We start from the raw sequence: 19,024 nt of genomic DNA on the forward strand, positions 1-19,024 counted from the left end.
TCATTTTTATATAAGGAAAGCCAAGCACTCATGCCAGAATTTATTTACCATAGTGGTTTAATTAGATCACATAGAAAAAGGTTTCATGGAAACACAAACAAACCTTCCTGGAAGTCCTTCTACCTCTGCTGGTTTTCAAATCAGTGTTGCACGACAGGATATGCAGCCCAATTAAAATTAAAAAAAAAAATGCTGCTTTGAAATAAGTTGGTGAGATGATGGTGGCGGAGGGGTCAAGATTGCCTCAAAAATAAATTTGTCACTTACGAAATGCCGAGCCAAACTCAAAACTATAACCTGCACCTTTTTATTGTCCTTAAACTGAACCACAGCAAAGTAGCTTAGGTTTCTACTTTTGCTTCACAAAATATTTTTCTAAATATATGCAATTAGCTAACCTTCCACAATCCCTCTAATTCAGGCAGCAACGAAACATAAATTTGATAAAGAATAACATCTAAGGCAGGTTTTGAAAGTGTATTGTTCCTACCTGTGGGCTGTGTAATATTAGAATAGCCAAATGACCACGGCTGCATAGCACACAACAGAGCACTACTTGTTCATATGCCTCAGAACGCTGTTTAGTAGAACATGCTAGCCATGTCGTCACCCTACATACCCTGGAGTGTTTTTATATGATGTAATCCTGTCATTGTTTGCACATGTAAACGAGCAACAGAAACATTATTACAAGTCGTCCTTAAGTTTTTCCAATTAGGTGAGGGTTTTCAGTGATTATTACTTCTATCCTAGTCTGTTTGGGATAAAGACACCTTCCTTGGAACACCTTCCTGGCCACACTGTGTGGGAGGCACTTTCAGAGAGTGGTGAGTTCTGAAGGGCGTGTTTTTAACCATGGAGAACAAGGAGGGACTCTTGGTGCTGAAAACACCAGTTCCACACCAGGGCCTGGCCACAGAGAAGAGTCTCGGGTCAGCATGTTTGTCACCAAGTGAACAGAGCTCCGGCAGAAGGCTCAGGTGCACAGGGAAAGGCCAAGGACTGTGGCGGTGGCTTCCGGGGGTCTCTTGGGACTCAGCCTAGGCAGGAGCCAATAGGAAGTGGATAACCGCTGGGTATCTTATTGTAAAATGGGCCAGAGGAAGACAAATGGGACTCTTCAAGGCAATGTGTGATTCATGCAGGTTGATTTCACAAATGTATCAGGAGAGGGGATTTGGAAGGAACATTTGAAAAGGCACATTCTTGGTATGGTGGAAATTTTTATCAGGTATCTGAAGAGTAGTGAGTGCTTTAATACTGCTATCTCTGAAAGACATTTTGAAGCATGTGTCATAGTTTTGGAATTATACTACTAAGGTAGAGCTTAGGTATACTTTTGAAGTATTCCAATAAGTGGAAAGACAATGTTAGGGCATGGTTTGTCTGTCTTTAAAGGTGTGGTTACCAGTTATACAGCCAGTAAAGGAAGAGATGGATTTATAAATTGTAGGAGTCACTGTAACACTGGAAGGTTTTCCTTTGTTATTTATTAATTTTATGTGTATGAGTGTTTTGCTTGATGTATGTATCTGCACCTCTGAGTGCCTGGTACCCATGGGGATGGGATAGGAGAGGGTGTTGGATCCCCTGGAACTGGAGTTATAGATGCTTGTGAGGCCCCCCTTGTGGATGTGGAGAATTGAACCCAGGTCCCTTGGAAGAGCAGCCAGTGCTCTTAGCCATGGAGCCATCTCTCCAGCCCTTCTGTTTTCCTTCAAGCATTAGTGTCCAATCTCATTGAGAAAGCAGAACACTGCAATCTCTTGTGTGGGACACTTCATGTTCACTGTTTGATCCCTTTCCCTTACAAAGGCCTATTGTCCTTTGTCTGGTACGCCTGTTGTCCGTATTGTGGGTCAGGGTTAGTCTTTGATTTAGAAGATAAGAAGAATACTTACGGTTCCCCCCCACCTTGAATGTTTTCATGAGTGAACATAGGACGATGCGGCTGAAATGAAAAGATTTTCAGTGTTATCAGTGCTGGAACAGGTATCATTAAAAGGCAATTTGGGTTATAGCATGATACTTTTCTGGACATTTAATATTTCCTGTTGTAAAAAACCAAGAGGAAAGAAAAACAATCCACCAAATAAAGGGTTTCTGTGCTCTTAATAATTAAAGTGTTTTGAAGGGTGCTTTGAATCAGAATACCCAAGGTTCAAACTTTTGAACACATCCACAATCTGATCTCTTCCAGCTTTAAGGGAAGGTTGAGTCCCATTGATTTTTCCAAGGTCAGGAATATGGCAAGAACAAGGACATTAAGTCACAGAAGCAGGGAGTCTGGACCCCGTCATTCACCCTCATTCTCTAGCGCTCTCTCAGACAAGAAGAAGGGAGCCACGCCGAGCAATAACCACATTCACTCTGAGCTTTTCCTCCACAGACGACGACATTGCCACATATGGTACGGGTGAGAAAGTCAATAGCCAGACATCCCATGCTGCATTTGAATTTCAACTCTCCGCTCTCAGTGGGGTAAGGGGTGGGGCAGGGAAGCACATGCAGTTTTCAAAAGGGGAGACAGAGAACTTTCAGAAGAATGCAACGGACAATATCCAGGAAACATATAATGCTTTACCTTAGAAGAGAAATATTGGTAGAAATCCCCAGTGCACTGAACTCTCAAAAGAGTTTCCTTTCTTTTTAAACTAAGCATCAAGACCAGTATCTGTAATAGATACTTATAATATTGGAAATGACGAGCCTTAGCATCCTGAATAGCCACACAAATACTTCAGAAAATGAACTTTAACACATTTGTTGAATATGGGAAACTCAGTGTAATTGACATTGATCATCTACATGCTATGTTTTTGGGAGATAGATACATTCGACCCATTCACATTTCAAACATTTTCTGTGAAACGACAGCTGCCTGGTAAAATAACTAGTCAGATCCTGAACTCTGATGATAATGGAATTTAGTTGTTTATCGGGCCATGTCTTCAGATATCAGGACCAGTGTGCTTGGATACACATAATTATTATGGATTATCATAATGTAGAAAGATTTTCCCTGAAATTGTCCATAGAAATTTCTGGTCCAAGGATGGAGAGGAAACCCTGGGATTCCCTTCAGCATGAGTCTGTTGATCCTGAATTTATCTATTATCTTTCAATCCATATTGTCTATTTAGTGCAGATTAAGTATTTTCACTACTAAAACTTGAAGCTTTAAGTCTATTAATTGGTAGCATTTATTAACAGTATTTCTAGTGTTTTACTCAATATTTATGCATAGAGTACATAAATTTAAACTTAGAGTGGAGAAGATGTAATGGCCACATGGATGATTTACTACTATAAATCAGTATAAAATTCCTAATGGTATTTAAAATTATAAAGTGAGATTATTAAATATAAAATATTAAAAGTAGCCGGGTGGTGGTGGCGCACGCCTTTAATCCCAGCACTTGGGAGGCAGAGCCAGGCGGATCTCTGTGAGTTCGAGGCCAGCCTGGGCTACCAAGTGAGTTCCAGGAGAGGCGCAAAGCTACACAGAGAAACCCTGTCTCGAAAAAAACAAAAAACAAATTAAAAACATATTAAAAGTATAAGTTATAAGTTATATTATTTTTAAGTATAATGAAGACTAAGCTGGGTATGGTGGCATGCCTTTAATCTCAGCGCTCTGGAGTTAGTGAGTTCAAGGCCAGCCTACAAGGGTTACATAGGAAGTGCCTGTCTAAAAAAAAAAATGAAGACCAAACCATTCTCCAGACATTTTTTGAGATTTGTAATTAAAGAGATTATTAATCAATTTAAATATATGAAGAGGCAAGTGTAAGCCATCCATATGTATGTATTATATTTCCAGTCCCTTTCTAATTCCCTGCTAAGTTAACAATTGAATACCACTTTAAATCAATCTGTTGGTTAACTTAAAGCGATCTATAATTTGAAGGCTACAGTCCATTATTTAGTATCAACATTAGACTCTTACTTGCTCAGTACCTTTGATTTTCCAGCTTCCAAAATTATTTAAATGAATTGTCTCTTTGACAGTTAGGGAAGCTGGGGTGTATCTCTAAGTGTGGGGGTCACTTAATTCCTGTGGGTGTGAGCCAGAAATTTCCTGGCTTTTAATCATCTTTCAAAACATGTCTTTTCCCTTGCTTCACACCCTCCAAACCTTGGCCCCTCCTTTTTCCCTCCTGAACCATCAGTTTCCCCCACAGTATTCACATCCTCAGCCCCGAATAGAACCCTTTTACTACAGAGAAGTTGTATACCTCATAAGAGCGTGACTTTTGAAAACATCTCAAAGCCTTTCTTTAACACGAATCATCTTCAGATGAACTAATAACTAGTGGCCTGCTTCTGCAGAAAGTCGTCTAGTTGCAGTATTGGAGTTAATATCGTTTACAAAGTCTTGGCCGCTAGAAGAATGGTAGCGTTAGTGGTCACTTAGGAATGGGCATTTGTTGCTGTTTGGGGCACCGTCTGCTATCGACCTGTGGACACCTTCAGCTCAGATTCCTCATCCTAAGATCAGTGGGTGAGACATGATGAGGGTGAATCTTGCCCCTTCATGGGGCCCATAAAGCAATAGATATTTCACCCGACAGCTTCCCTTTGCCATGGAAAGAGTTCTGTCCTCAACTTTATACAGAAAATTAGCTAATATAGCCTCGTCATGTGAAAACCACAGTGGCGATAGATAATTCACCCTCGCTTTTTGTTAGTTAAGCTCTAAACCTGAAGACATTGGGTGGTTTACTACGGCAAATAAATGTTAAAAAGGGATGGAAGGACAATTTTAACTAGCCCCATGTTGAGCGAAGTATTATGACGGACTAGATGGACTAACTTGGTTAAGGTCAGCGCCTGTGTTTTGTCCTTAGTACGGATGTTGTTCGTGTGTCCCGTGGGTATTCAAGCAAAGTGCTTCCGAATGCTGTCTTTGCTACTGTGCCTGCCCTCTATTGCCACCTAATGGCAAGCAGTGGTAATAACACGTTAAAAGTTGTTCTTTGCCTTTGGTTGAAGTGGGTCAAATTCCTTCAGTGTTGATTAATTGTGAAAGGATATTCTGAAGCCCACGGGGTAGATAATGATCTGTTTTTCCTACCATGATCTCTCCCATTTCCCGCATTTTCAGTTCTCAAGAAGAAATGACTTGCTGGCACCGGTGTTTACGGCCCGCGTTCATTTCTATTTTAACAGCTCAGCCGTTTCTATCATGCGTAACGCCTCAGCACTGCTGTGGTAAATACAGAACGATATACACTTAGCGCATGTGGAGAGGCTTACACAGACTGTGAGTCTGAGACGTCGACTCTCAAGTTAACAAGTTGCCATTACCATACAGGGCAATTTGAGCAAGAATTATACTATGATTATATTCCTCCGTGAGGCTTTAGAGTTCAAGAAAATTTTGAAAATCTGATGATGCATCATGCTATTTTCATGGCACCCTAATTATTTAACGTTTTTCTTTTGTTTTCTCTTTTTAGTGTCACTGTGGTTATTAACTGTATGAAAACAGTTTCATTAAAATTTTTCATAAGTACATATGACATTTTTCTTTTTTAAAAAATGTTTGTAAAAATGGATACAATGTAAAAATGCATACAAAAGAGGCAGGTTTTAAACACATGCTGTTTTTCACAGCCAGGAACAATCATAAACCCCTGCTTACAATGAAGCTGGTTTGAAACCTATCCTAGAATCTGGGATCAGTAGACCACATACACTATTGCAGATGGAAGTTTAAAAGACAAGTTTTTATTTATACTTCTCTCAACCTATCCCAGGAGAATTAGCTATATGTCAGAGAATTCCTTAAAAAGTATGTGCTGTTACTTTAAAAACAAATGTGGAAGAACTTCGCAAGCGTTAAAAATAGCTCTTGGGTCCCAAGCCATTCTTTCTCAGAAAACGCTAGCTGTAGAACATATTAGCCAGAACTAGCTGGCTGTCACTCCGGTAACTAACAATCCTATTCTTATGCTTATTGGCTATTTTCCCTCTTAGATTACGAAGGTGAAACACACTCTGCATAAATCAAAAGAAAAGAGAATCTTTTGGTCCTCAAATATATTGAATCTAAGACACAAATTTATAAGATGGAAAGATGGGCAAGGGAAAAATCTCAGGGTGACTCAAAGCATGTCATCTTACCCCTGGGAACTTACGGATGACAGCCATCAATTTTTGTAGAACTGACTCACTCTTTGTCTGTCCCTGTCTGTTCTCTCTCTTCCCTCCACCCCCAAGTATATGTGTTAGCTCTAGTAGGCTGTTCAGTAGAGACTTAAGGATATCTACAACAAGCTGACACTTCCCTCTGCCTTTGGCAATACAAGTTGTCTTCAACAATAAAAGTAGGTCTGTCTACACAGAGCAACACACAAAACGCCTTACACAGAAAACGCTATTTGCACGTATGAAATGGAAAAAAGAATGCTAAAAATTAAGCCCAGAGAACTCGAAATGCAGAGCATAGCTGTGAGGCCGGCCGGCCAGCCAAAGCTAAATCAGGGTCCATTAACTTAGACACGGTGAAAGGAGCCCCGAGGTATGCGTAGGTGGAAATCCCCAGATTCCTTGGCTGCCTTCCCCAGAGCTCAGGGTGCCATTTAGAATCCATCGGTTCTCAAGTTCTGCAGATGTTACAGAATTGAATAGTTAGAGGGGAGGCCACGGACCTCCAAGCTCAATCAAAGTTGTGAGGGAATTGGGAGCACACCGGCTCCAGAGAGCAGCAGCATTACAGAGGGCAGCTTGGAGAGAACGCGGCATGTATCTCCCGAGCAACAGACTATTAGGAAATGGCCCACAGTTGAAAATACATCCATAGCAACCGAGAGACACTGGAGCTGACAGGACTGGAAGCAGGTGAGCTCGGTAGACAACAGGCAACACTTTATTTTAGTTCTCCATACTCAGAACAATGACTGGAGAGCAGCAATTGAAGATGGGAAGGAGACAGATGTGGAAAACACACACACACACACGGCGCTCTGGTTTGCGTAGGGAAGCATTTGATAGCATCGTTTTGGATTTGAGAAACTTGACACATACAACAGGGAAAGCACACAGCCTGTAGCTCCTCAACTACTGGCCGTTACATCTCAAGGGACTCCTCCCCAGCCTCACTTTACTGCCCAATCACAGCACAGGCACCTAAGGAAGAGCCAGGGCGGCCAGGATGACTGCCGCAGGTGGGGGTGTCCGACCCTACCCTGTGGGAACTGCTGTCAGGTGAACTGCAGGACCGCTTAGACATCACTGGGCTACGAGGCGGCTTACCCAGGACAAATGTCTTGCTTTTTAAATCAGCCTAGAAAAGCCATAAGAAGTGGGTTAGTTCTCATCTTCATTATGTGGCCTTCAGGAGGAACCTTCATGGTTGGCTTGTTTTCCATGCACACACACAGCATGCCAAGCTCATGAATACCAGCGGAGCAGGGAGCGGGGGCAGTCCGCATACAGCTTCCCTGCTCCGTACAGCCTCTGCCCTCCAGACTCAGCTGCTGCTATGATGGGAGACTCATGGTGAAGAAAAGATGTGGAGAGAGAAGCGGTCAGGAGAAAGTGTTTGAATGTAATGTGTGTGGCTAAGAACACACATCAGAAATATTACCTCCTTATTAAGAGTGCTTAATAACTGCATCCAAAAACACCCTTCAACCTGTCTTTTTTCTTTACATTTACCAAGTGGCAAGCAGTAATAAACAAGGTGAGGTAAGAGAAAATTTGGCTTACTGCCTATCAAGTTTTAGGGAAAGCATTAGGTTCTTAGAGGTAAAAGTGTTCTAACCAAGTTCCTAAGAAGAAAATGAATTTTTTTTGGTGGGGGTGGGGGATGGGAGGTAGTGGAATATAATCAAATATAATCAAATCAAATTGCCTGATTCCAGTTTCCTTTGGTATTCTCTCGAAGTAAGATCTTCACTATGACAGTGAACAGGGGGATCTTTACATGAGTTAGCTTTATTTTTCCTTCCAGGACAGTCAAGATCTAGCAATGCAGGGTCTAGAATTTGACTAGAATAAAGAGACCATTAGTAAAATGATTGTAGCTCTAGCTTAGGCTAAATTAGTGGTCATGATCTCTAGTCTCTTTGGGATGGTGTATGGTTGTCACGCTTGTCTAAGGCTGTGGAAGAGGATGCTTGATGCTCTTCAGTATCCATTGCTATTTTTTGTCTCCACTCATGCATGCACAGGGTCCTTGAGAGCAGACTACAGCTCCTAAACTTCTTCGTACCTAGCTGTGCTCATATGACATTTCTGAAAGAGGAAACAGCAAATTTTGAGACGGTCCAGGTTTCTGATACCCGTGGAACCACCATGCTGGCATGGGATGTGTGCTCTCTCTCTCTCTCTCTCTCTCTCTCTCTCTCTCTCTCTCTCTCTCTCTCTCTCTCTCTCTCTCTCTCATTTATGAGAGCTACAGAATAGTTGATATGGGTTGATAAAAACGTTACTATAATGATTTTAGGTATACTGTTCTATGCCTATTAAAACATTTTTTCTTTTGTGCCAATGCTTTCTTTCCTTGTAATGAATATGAGATCTGAGACTGAATCAGTTTATTTTCATATTTACAAACACAGATTTGTTCAGTCAACTTATATTCTTCTTATGAGTATGAAATAGATTTACGAGGTTTAGAAAGCTCAGCAGGGGATTAATGTTCAACATTTGTTCCTAAATATGAGATAAATACAAGAAACAAACATTTGCTTTCCTGAAACTAGTCATTTCATATAGATATTAAAATGACTCTTTAAAATAAAGTTATTGTGAATACTTCTAGTCTCCCATATGATTCTAGAAACATTGATCCTAAAAGACTATATGAAATCATCTTGGCTCTTATGGCAGAGATAAACCCCTTTAAATTTTACTTTTTCCCTTGTTATTATAATGATAAGTTCAACATCTCTCTAAGTTAGAGGGCTAACATTCTAGAGCAGTGGTTCTAAACCTGTGAGTCATGACAGGTTTGGGAGTTACATATCAGATAGCCTGCATATCAGATATTTAAATTACAATTCATAATGCTAGTAAAATCACAGTTATGAAGTAGCAGTGAAAATAATTTTATGGTTGGGGGTCCCCACAACATGAGGGTCTCAGCATTAGGAAGGTTGAGAACCATTGCTAAAGAAGTACTTTCTCATGTACTGATTAAGCTTTATATTGACTTTAAAAATAGAGCTACAGAAAGAGGGGTACAAGGCACTTCTTAGCCTTAGACATGATCTAAAGTAGCATTATAGTTCTTAAAAGGTTTTAATGATCTTTTGCTAGCTAAGATGAAAACAGAGTGGAGAGAAATTGGTCTTTAAAGTACGTTATTCTTTTCTCCAAAGATCTCTTTTCACACCCGGAGCAGTATCACATAGATGGGCTGTGTCATTTTATGGTGATGGGGATTCTGAAGACCACTGGGGATGCTGGATGTAGGACTGGTGCTTACTGCTACTGAAACGTGGTTGTGTCCGAGCTTTAACTCCTTCCTTATCTACAGAGATCCTTGCTTCACTTTCAAAAGATGGAGTCTGAGGATAAGCTGTTGTTTGAAGGCTAAAGGGAAAGATTTTGGGACCACTCTTAACTCTAGAATCAAAACTTTTCTGTGACAGATTGATTTCCTCTTGGATTGTCAATATCATTTTTTTTTTTTAAAAAAAAGACCAATCATTCATTTAAAAGTGGTATCCTAGGAAAAGTTAAGTACCAGCTGGGCTGTTGGATTGCACAGTATTAGAGATGGATGCTTTATGGCCAGCACCAAAAAATTATCCTTGGTGTATCCTGTGGAAGACCAGGGCTCCAGACGAATAATGTCGAGGACCACCCTGATCTTGGGCTTTGTGAACCTGCTGATGGGTGAAATGTTGGGAGGTATCATGTCTACTGAGAAGTGACTGGGGTTGGCAGGCACTGAGCTTATGTCTCTACACATGATGGCTCCCAAGCTGACTCGAAGCTTAAAACAGAAGGTAGTGGTTACCTTTGATCATGAAGTAAATTTTAGGTTTTCCTTCTCAACATGGGTGTAGTTGATATGCGGATTTGTCTATTAAATTTTGGGATGGAGGCCATGCTGCTGATGTTAAAAGTTAGCAGTCACAAGTTACGTAACTTCTTAGATCTTGTAAGACGGCATGAATCTAAATGCATACATCTACTGAACATCATGGGAAGACATGCAATAAATTGAACCACACTCAAGATGCAGTTACCTTGGATTTTGATGAACTTATCTCCTGCTGATGAGGGTATTTGGGGAGGAGAGGAGGTGAGGAGGCCTGGGTGGGCTGAAAGAGCTCACAGGCCAGGTCAGAGACAGAGGCCATAGGAGAATGAAACGGAGGGGAAGGAAATGGACAGCTGGGGAAAGACGTAGCAGTTCGATCTCCCGAAGCAAATGAAGATGGCTTAAATGTTGAGGAAAGACAAGATGTGATTATGATTGTGTCCAGGTGAAGGGACCTGGTCTTAAGAGAGTACCTTCCACATCTAATAACTTGAAAATTGTAAAATATCTTGGTGAAAGTGGTATTGATGTGTTCTTGCTTTGAAAGCACTGACTTAGCCTGTTGAATTTTAATTTCAAAAATCTCAATGAGTATGATTTGGGGAGTGTGGGTGGCTGGAGATAACGGTGTCTGCATCTATTCATCTCGTCTGTGAGGGCTTTCCACCCCCTCAACAAGATAGCAGGAAAGTACCTAATGACATATAACTTGCCTGTAAAGTTGGTTAAAGTAAGGTAAACTGTCACACAGCTAGGAGACTTGGAACTTCTCTGAGCACAGAGTGAACTGTCTGCAAAGCTACAGTTTTGCAGTAGGATGAATGCTATGTGTAGGATCCTGTCTGAAACACGCAGGTAGCACATCCTGCAAATGAAACCACAGGTCTAATCACACCTTCAAAATGGTAATATTGAAGGGGAAACTTGATGTTTAGACAACAGACTTAGTTGCACGCTTGGCTTATTATAGTGAATTCTCTCTGTCACTAAGCAGTGGGTTTGTTTTCTACAAAGTCGTGGCTGATTATTTGGAAATAGAGGAATCATGGAAGGAATGACTTAGGTAATGCCACCACGACTTAATATACTACAGACTTTCCTTTTTTATTTAAAAATCTCAGAATTTATAGGTAGTTTTACTTGCTCTTGAATTTAGATAATTCACATTTGGGATATCAACTAGTTTATTTTTAAGAGAGAAGTTCATAAACTTAAGGTTTGGATTATGTCCTCCCTTTATTGATGGAAACTACTGCCCAAGGTCCTTTGTAAGGCAAAGTTGCAGGAAGGACCCGGATTACAAGTAGCTACCAACCTCAAGAAAACAACCGCCCCAGAAGAGTCAAAAGGGGACCGAAGAACTATTTCAGTTGTTTGACATTTTGCTTTATTTCCTTCATTGTTCTGTTTTTCAGACTGCCATCTTGTCAAAGGGTACTGTTTTCTCATCTTAGACTCAGACAAACCTGTCTACCCATTGGCTTCCTCATCTCTGACGTGGGGATAACCATATTTCCTAGCTCTCTGGGTTTTGAAAATTCAAGATGTTGGGTTCTGAGAATAGCACCTGACACTGAGTTCGATATTAGCTATCATTATTAATATTAGAATATTAGGAAGACAATAAGCTTCAGTATATAAAAGTTAAATTTACAGTGACAAAGGAATAATGAAAGAGTGGAATTGTACCATACAAATCTCTATCACTTTAATAAACTATGTGTGTTTGTATCTTCCTTCCACCCCAGAATTTCCAATGCTTCTATTCCTCATAAGGAAGCCTGTTAAGGCAGTGTCCGAAGCAGATATTTAGTGATATTGTTAACTCTTCTGGCTAATTGTAAAACTGGCTAGTCCCCAGTAATTAGGCAAAATTAAATACCTCATTACTGGGTTTTGCTGCATTGATGTCTTCCTTGGGAATCCTAGGATGTGTGCGAATGCCTAGTGAATGTTTTAAGCAGTCATAGTCCTCCTCTTCTTCTTCTTCTTCCTTGATGTATAGTTGTGGTGTCACCTCTGCACTCTTGTGGTCATACCACATGGTATCTTGCTCTTGAGATCTTGGCAGCCATCTTTGGTATTCAAGCCCCTTACAGATTTCCTCATCTTCCTCTCCAATGGCAGGAAGAGTTATAGGCAAGGCACCCACGTTGGTGCATGCAGAGGCCACAAATTTATCGCCTAAGACTTCAAGGATTTTGGTAGGGTTTGAAAAGCCCCTTCTCTTTTTATTCAAATCTATAAATTTGCTTTGAGTGTCCATTGTGGGATTCTGAAGAGACACCGTATGATCATTCTGGGCCCCAGCTGAGTTGGTATTTGAGTGAGGAGACGGTAACAGACAGCGAGGTGATTTGACTGGTAGAGATGCTGGAGGCAGTGAGAGGGGGAGATGAGAGGGCGCCTCCTTAATTTCAAGGATGACCTGGTTTAGGGTGTTCGCTTTGGCCTGGTCAGATGGTAAGGTTAAAGCACTGAACTTCTCTAATTCAACCAAGAAGTTGTCAAGGAAAGAGGATGGTGTGGGGGCCAATGGGTTTGCTGGTGGACACCAGTCTGTGAGAGATAGGCACTCTTGGCCAGTCCCCTGGAGGGCTTCTTTCTCTGTGCTGGGCAGAGCATTGCACATAGGAAGACAGGACTGTTCACTGGAAGCCAGCTTAGAAATGAGCAGGAGTTATGAAGTAAAACAAAGAAAGAAAATAATAACACATGAAAATACGACAACAGGGAAATATGGAAAAGGTGTGGTGATGAATACAGTTTTGGATTGCAGCACAGGCATGGATGGAACATAGATGGAAGATACTTGGAAGATATCTCGATTTTTGAAATTTAAACGCATAAAATCATTTAGACTACCTGTAGACCTTACTTGAGCAACCGGACTCTCTTAGTTATGGAAGATATGTTAAGCATCAAAAGAGGAGGCAGAGCTTCATATAGATCAAGAGGGCAGATAGTGAAACCCCAAGAAGCTTAATATTAATCTACCTGTCTGAGACTACGTGGGCTCTTATCCATATTTCATCTGAGGATGGTTAGCACAGAATAATATCACATAACTAAGCTTTGTTTCAATCCCTAGGTTTATTTACCATTCTCCCTCTCTGCAGAGGTTCTCACTCCTTTGAGTTTTTACAGTTGTCCCATTTACATGGCATAAAATATTTTTGATAAGTATACATGTACACATGTTTAAGGGATAAGTGCTAAAAACGTATCTCTTAATCATAGAGCCCCGTGATCAGAATGAAACCAATCTTGCGAAACCACTGCTTCAAAGTTTGAAAAAAAAAAAAAAACACCAAAAACCACTCTAAAGTAAATGTTCACACAGGAGGAGACATGAGATGCTGATGCAGTCATCTTCTAAGCCTGATATTTTATATAAGCCCAAAGAATGTAATTTATGAATCTGGGTCTTCTGAAGCCAAAAGATCATTCTTTATATTTGCATATTAATGATATAATTTGAATATTTAAAATAAAACAACAAATGCAATTCAAAAGAAGTACTTCTAGAAGGGCTGCTGAGTAATTGGTAATTTATCCTGCTCCACCCTTGCTGGAGAGGAAAAGCAGTGCTTTATATTGTGCATCCAAAGGCCATGAAAGAGGCTGTAGATGACCTTTAGTGTTTTCTAGATAGCTGACTTTGGTTTATGAGGCAAACAGTCTTCTGGCAAAGGTCGCTGGAGATTCATGTTCTGGCTGACGGTTCAGAATAAGACTTCACACACACAGCCAGCGCCCTCTTAGCCATGGGCTTCGCTATGTCTAACTGCTCAGTATCCCCCACTGAATAATTGATTTAAAGTGTTCTGTTGGAGGATGGAGCACTTATTTAAATTTTAAGGGGCATCCGATGGAATCTCCTCACAGGGTGTCGCAAACGGCACCAAGCATAACACAGCCCTGTGAGCATCTTCACACAAGATCCAAGTCTGCTTGGGCACTGACGTGAAGTCATACTGTGCATGTGTTTTGTGATGAGCTGACAGCTGCTCCGGTCCTGTAGGTCAAGTCTCATTTGAGAGTCAATGGAAGTTCTCTTCCTGGCTAAAATTCTATTTTACACTTCTTGTGACCGACACAAAAGTGCAAGATTTGATCTTAGTACTTAGATTTTGGAAATGAGAGAAACTGATAGTAACTCAAGGTGAATACCTTTATGTTTTTCCTTGGGTGGACAGAAATGTTATGTGCACAAGGAATCTCTAAATTTCATCATCATCATTACAACCATAGTCCCTATTGTGATCTGCTCCTACCAACTTTATTATCACTGCCCCATGTCACCTCTATACATGTTAAAAGGCCAAAAAAACAAACACTTTAAAATGGACTTGATAATACCAAAGGTCACATGAAGTATTAATTTTGATTAAGGAGTACCTATATCACAAAACATACCTATAACACAAAATGAAAGCTACTTCGTCTTTTTAAAAATAACTTATTTCTTTTTATTTCACATGCATTGGTGTTTGCCTGCATGTATGTCTGTGTGAAGGGTGTCAGGGCCCCTAGAACTAGAGTTATAGACAGTTGTGAGCTGCCATATAGGTGCTAGGAATTGAACCAGGGTCCTCTCTGGAAGAGCAGTGAGTGCTCTTAACAGGTTAATTCATCTTAAACAAGGATTGGAACTAGATTCTCTTGTACCAAAATCAGAAATAATAGCAACTTACATTTAACCCTTCCTCAAAATAGAAATATGTCAAGCTATGTGATTTGAATTTGCCAGAGTGATTCAACCGTCATTAACGCATCCCATTCTCTATTTGCAAGTGCCAGTCAGAAAACGGGAGCTGTACCCAGCTGCTGCTTTTGTATCTCACTATTTAAAAAGACTTATTTCTTTGTCTGAAATTTGACCAGGGCAACACTACAGAAATTTCCTTCCTTAAGCCAATGACATCATAGGGTAAATAACCAGTTGAAATGAAACTAGAGTTTCTTTCAAATTATGGATATCAACTTCAACATGCATTTTTTTGAACAATAAGAAGAAGACAGTTGGTAACTAGTGAAACTAATACATTCCTCTGTTTAAAATGTGGTATTAAAACAAAAACCATGAATGGCATTGAAAATATATTCAGAGAAAAATCCAAAAACACGGACTTAAACTATTAGCCTGCCATTGTTAATTAAAGCACATGGGAGAAGTTCTTTGGTGCTAAGTAAGCATTTGTAGATACATGCTGTTTCCTCCTGCATCAGTTTATCTAAAGCTTCCATCACTTGAGAGACATCTAATAGTTATTTGAAGGTGAATGGAGGATAGGCAAAACACATGTGGATGGGTAAAGATTCTTATATTTCCCTGTTGTCAATAGAGACTACTGAAGGAAGGATGTTGATCTCTAAGTGTTAAATTCTAGAACCTCCATAAACAAACTGATGTAAAGTGCTCAGCTATCCAGTGATAGGGACTTTTGAGTAATTACCCACGACTATAACCCAGTCTTCACGGAGGATTAGAATGAATAAAATGACAAATATTAAGACTTTTTAAAGGAAAATATCTCAACTGAGATAGATCCATACATTATTTACTATTCATGGGTTATTTACTAACTAGGTAGAGTGGTGTAGGTCCCTGGGGAAGCTGTTGGAAAGTGATCTTGACTGCACCCTTTCACAATGTTAATGGTCTGTTTATGTATATTTTTGCCTTGATCTCAACTAAAACAGTTGACATATTATACAACTGAACACATTTTTCACATTGGGAGGCACTTGACAACGTTTTGGAAATCATTCCCTGGTGATTTAAATTTTTTATATTTTAAAATAACTGTAAAGGAGAAAGAAATCCCTACAGGCACCCATAAAATATCTTATAACTCAACAGAAAAATGAGGAAAAATATTTTGGGAATAAGGGAGGTAGGAGGTTAGCCTTAATCTAAGGAATCATTCAGGAGGGAAAGTCCTTTCTAAATTGCATTGATGAAAATAATCCTCTTCAGCTACCAGCTTAAGTGAATCAGTAGAATTTATGGACCTAAAACTAATGAAAAAACTGTGAATATTTCTAATATACTACCATATTTTTATGCAAAAATTATAGGCCCTAAATTAAAAATAATGTCTTATGTTATGTAGAAAGTGCCTTAAGACTTTCATAGACTATTGTACACCTAATAATTATATAATGATACACAATTTAGGGGTAAATGTATGTATGTATGCATGTATGTATGTATGTACATGTGTGTGTGTGTAATGTATAAACACCAAAATACAGAGATGTATGATGATAATAACATTTTCTTTCTCTTTATGCACTTAAACTTGAAAATTGAATTAGCAAAAATAAACACTAAGCCTTTATCCCAGCATCTATTTGAGGAAAATGAACTTATTTTTCTGATCTGGAACTCATGTATATGAATATGATATATGCATTTGTTTCTTTTCAATAGATATGATGCTCTGATATACCCCCATCACCCACTGGTTATTAATATCCCAAGATCCCAAGTTCAGAGTTAACGTGATAGGATGGCTTCTTACCTTGTTGGAACTTAGGCTGTGAATTCTATCACTAGAGTAGCTGTGGGGAAGAGGAGGGTCAGGGTAGTCTTCGGCACCTTTTGCATTCTTCTTGATGACTTCTACATAGGAAACGGGGAAGATGCCTTGCCTGTTGCTTCCTGGGATTTTCCCTTCATACCAGTTTTGATCAACTCTTTTAAGAAGAATAATCCTATCGCCCTGTAACGAGCATTGGGAAAATGCATTATAAGTAGAGACACAGTAATATAAAAAAGCATAATTGTCATTGTTTTCTGATAGAACAGTAGTTTTCTATTTGGAAAAATTTTATACCTCCCGTTTTTTGCTTAATCAGAAGAATGCAAGTAAGGTTCTAGTGTTTCTTAGAAAAGCATAGATTGTCCGCATGGATGCACATAAGCCTCCCATTCATGACACTGGAGTTCTAAGGATGCTTGGTTGTTAATGGGAATGGGCTTATACATGTTTCATACTGGTGTGAAGTAAAATGACTTGTGGAAGTTATTTCAAAGGCAGATGGTGTGAGAGATGTCATCTCAATGGCAGTAGCCCCACCTAATCTCTACTAGCATCAATGTGACCATCTGCAGGAAGAAGAAAGTGTTTCTTCAGAATGAAGAGCATGGGGCAAAGATGGTAACCCAGAACATCCATAGCTGTGGAGTGGGCTAACATCCCCCTGCTCTCATCGGGACGGAGTGGGCTAACATCCCCCTGCTCTCATCGGGACAGTGTAACACCAGCATCCATTCTAGCTGGTGAGTGGCTCTGCCATTCTGGCCCTCTGAATAGAATCTTTGGCTTTTGCAATAGTAGACATTTCTAATCACTATTATGCCTCCTGCAATGAGTGGGCCAATGCTAGATAACTTTATCTAACTCTCGACTCAAAACCACAGGAGGGCCAGAACAAGGTTAGCAAGCTGTTGCTACAGAGCAAGCCCAGCAGGGGCAGCTGGAAGGTGCTCTAGAACTGTGGGGAACTGGATCTGATAGCGTTATGGAGGTGACCTCTGCTCACGAACTTCAGCACAGCAGGCAGCCCTTTCAATGCCAGCACATTGAAGGTTTTCTTTAACTCAAAGTGCTGGGTGGCTTGCTACATGTGCCCATGAACCACTGAGTGGAGAACACTGAAGAAAAGTGAATTTTCCCCAAATCTCAAAATTGCTCCCATTTTCTAATGTGCCCAGTACAGGCAGTAGATAGTGAGGCCTTCCTGGGGTATTTCATACAGCAGCCTGTCTTTAAAGTATAGGACAGAAGATGGCACATTATGTGCAGTTTTCTGTGTTAGTTGTGCACATGGAAAGTGAGAGAATCGCTGATGATTCAGAACTGGGAACGGGAGGAGAAAACTAGACCATCTCCTGCAGACTTGAACCACCCTCACTTCACCGGACTAATTACTTGGATAGCTTGCGAGAGATTTGGACCCATCACGAGGCCTGGAGAATGATCAAAAGAAAACAGGACTGTACAGATGGCTCCTTAAAAAGGCTTTTAGAGAGGACGTATTTTCATTACTTTAAGACCATTCCTTGATTCCAAGGCAGAGAAAAGTAAATATTGGATACTCATTTAAAATTGGGTAACGAGCAGTATAAAGACAGTTTGAAGTGTTTTCTTCAGATTGCATTCTCTATGCATTCTAAAATGCATCCTAACTAACTGAAATGCATTCTCCTTTTGGGGTCCCATATGTGTGCTCCTTAGTATCCAGTCAAGGTACCCCTAAAGAAGGGACTTAGGATCTTGCTTCTTAGGCTAGGCCACAGACAGACTCTCAGAGTTCTGTGTCTCACAGGGACCCCACTTTGGAAGGGACACAGAGGCCAGAGGTAACAGTGATCCTGAGCAATCCTGAGTCCCTTGCAGAAACTAAAGAAACCCTAGGGTGTTCTAGAAGATAGGGTAACCCATCTTGGGTTCAGAATTGCAGTCAGTGAAAACACCCCAATGAAGAACACAGCCAGGTTACCTTTCGCAGGGAGAGTTCCACGTTTGTGTCTGCATTGAAGTTGTATTTGGCTATGGCTTCTCCAATCTCTCCAGGCTGGACTGGGGGCGGTGGTCTGGCAGGCTGGGCTTTTTCTGGAGGTGTTAGCTTCTATAAAGAGAACAGTTACTGGTTCTTAAACCTGTGATAACCTTTGGGCCAGCATCCTTCTGGGGGTGAGGAGAAAGGACGTACCTCTACGTAGGAGATTGGAAAAATGCCCACTCTTCCATGGTGCTCCCCCTCATACCAGTTCTGGTCAATTTTCCTGAGGATGTAGACCGTATCTCCTTTCCCAAATGATAGCTCCCTGGAAGAGACATGATCAGTGGACTCTTTCTGGGTGAGTAACCATCAGTCTTATGATTGATATTCCATATTTATCTGAGAAATACACTCCTCACATGAAGACATCTGCCAAGCTCAGTTAAATAAAGGATCTCCCTTACAGATTTCTAGAAGTCACTTATGTAATCTTGGAAATGATTT

General features: G+C 40.4%; 1 protein-coding gene across 50 annotated transcripts in view; it reads right to left on the bottom strand.

Moving 5' to 3' along the window:
* The window catches only part of Sorbs2 (sorbin and SH3 domain containing 2), a 206,028-nt gene that overhangs the window by 6,250 nt on the left and 180,754 nt on the right, over positions 1 to 19,024 (bottom strand). For 23 of the 50 annotated variants that reach the window (XM_076553416.1, XM_076553422.1, XM_076553424.1 and 20 more), the window contains 4 exons: positions 18,731 to 18,845; positions 18,518 to 18,646; positions 16,534 to 16,734; positions 1,902 to 1,951 (listed from right to left, as the gene is read on the bottom strand). In XM_076553416.1, the coding sequence (XP_076409531.1) occupies positions 1,902 to 1,951; positions 16,534 to 16,734; positions 18,518 to 18,646; positions 18,731 to 18,845 (495 nt within the window). The other 27 variants (XM_076553386.1, XM_076553399.1, XM_076553390.1 and 24 more) reach the window with 2 other exon arrangements.

Source organism: Peromyscus maniculatus, chromosome 17, assembly GCF_049852395.1.
Source record: "Peromyscus maniculatus bairdii isolate BWxNUB_F1_BW_parent chromosome 17, HU_Pman_BW_mat_3.1, whole genome shotgun sequence".
In the NCBI taxonomy this organism is placed as follows: Eukaryota; Metazoa; Chordata; class Mammalia; order Rodentia; family Cricetidae; genus Peromyscus; species Peromyscus maniculatus.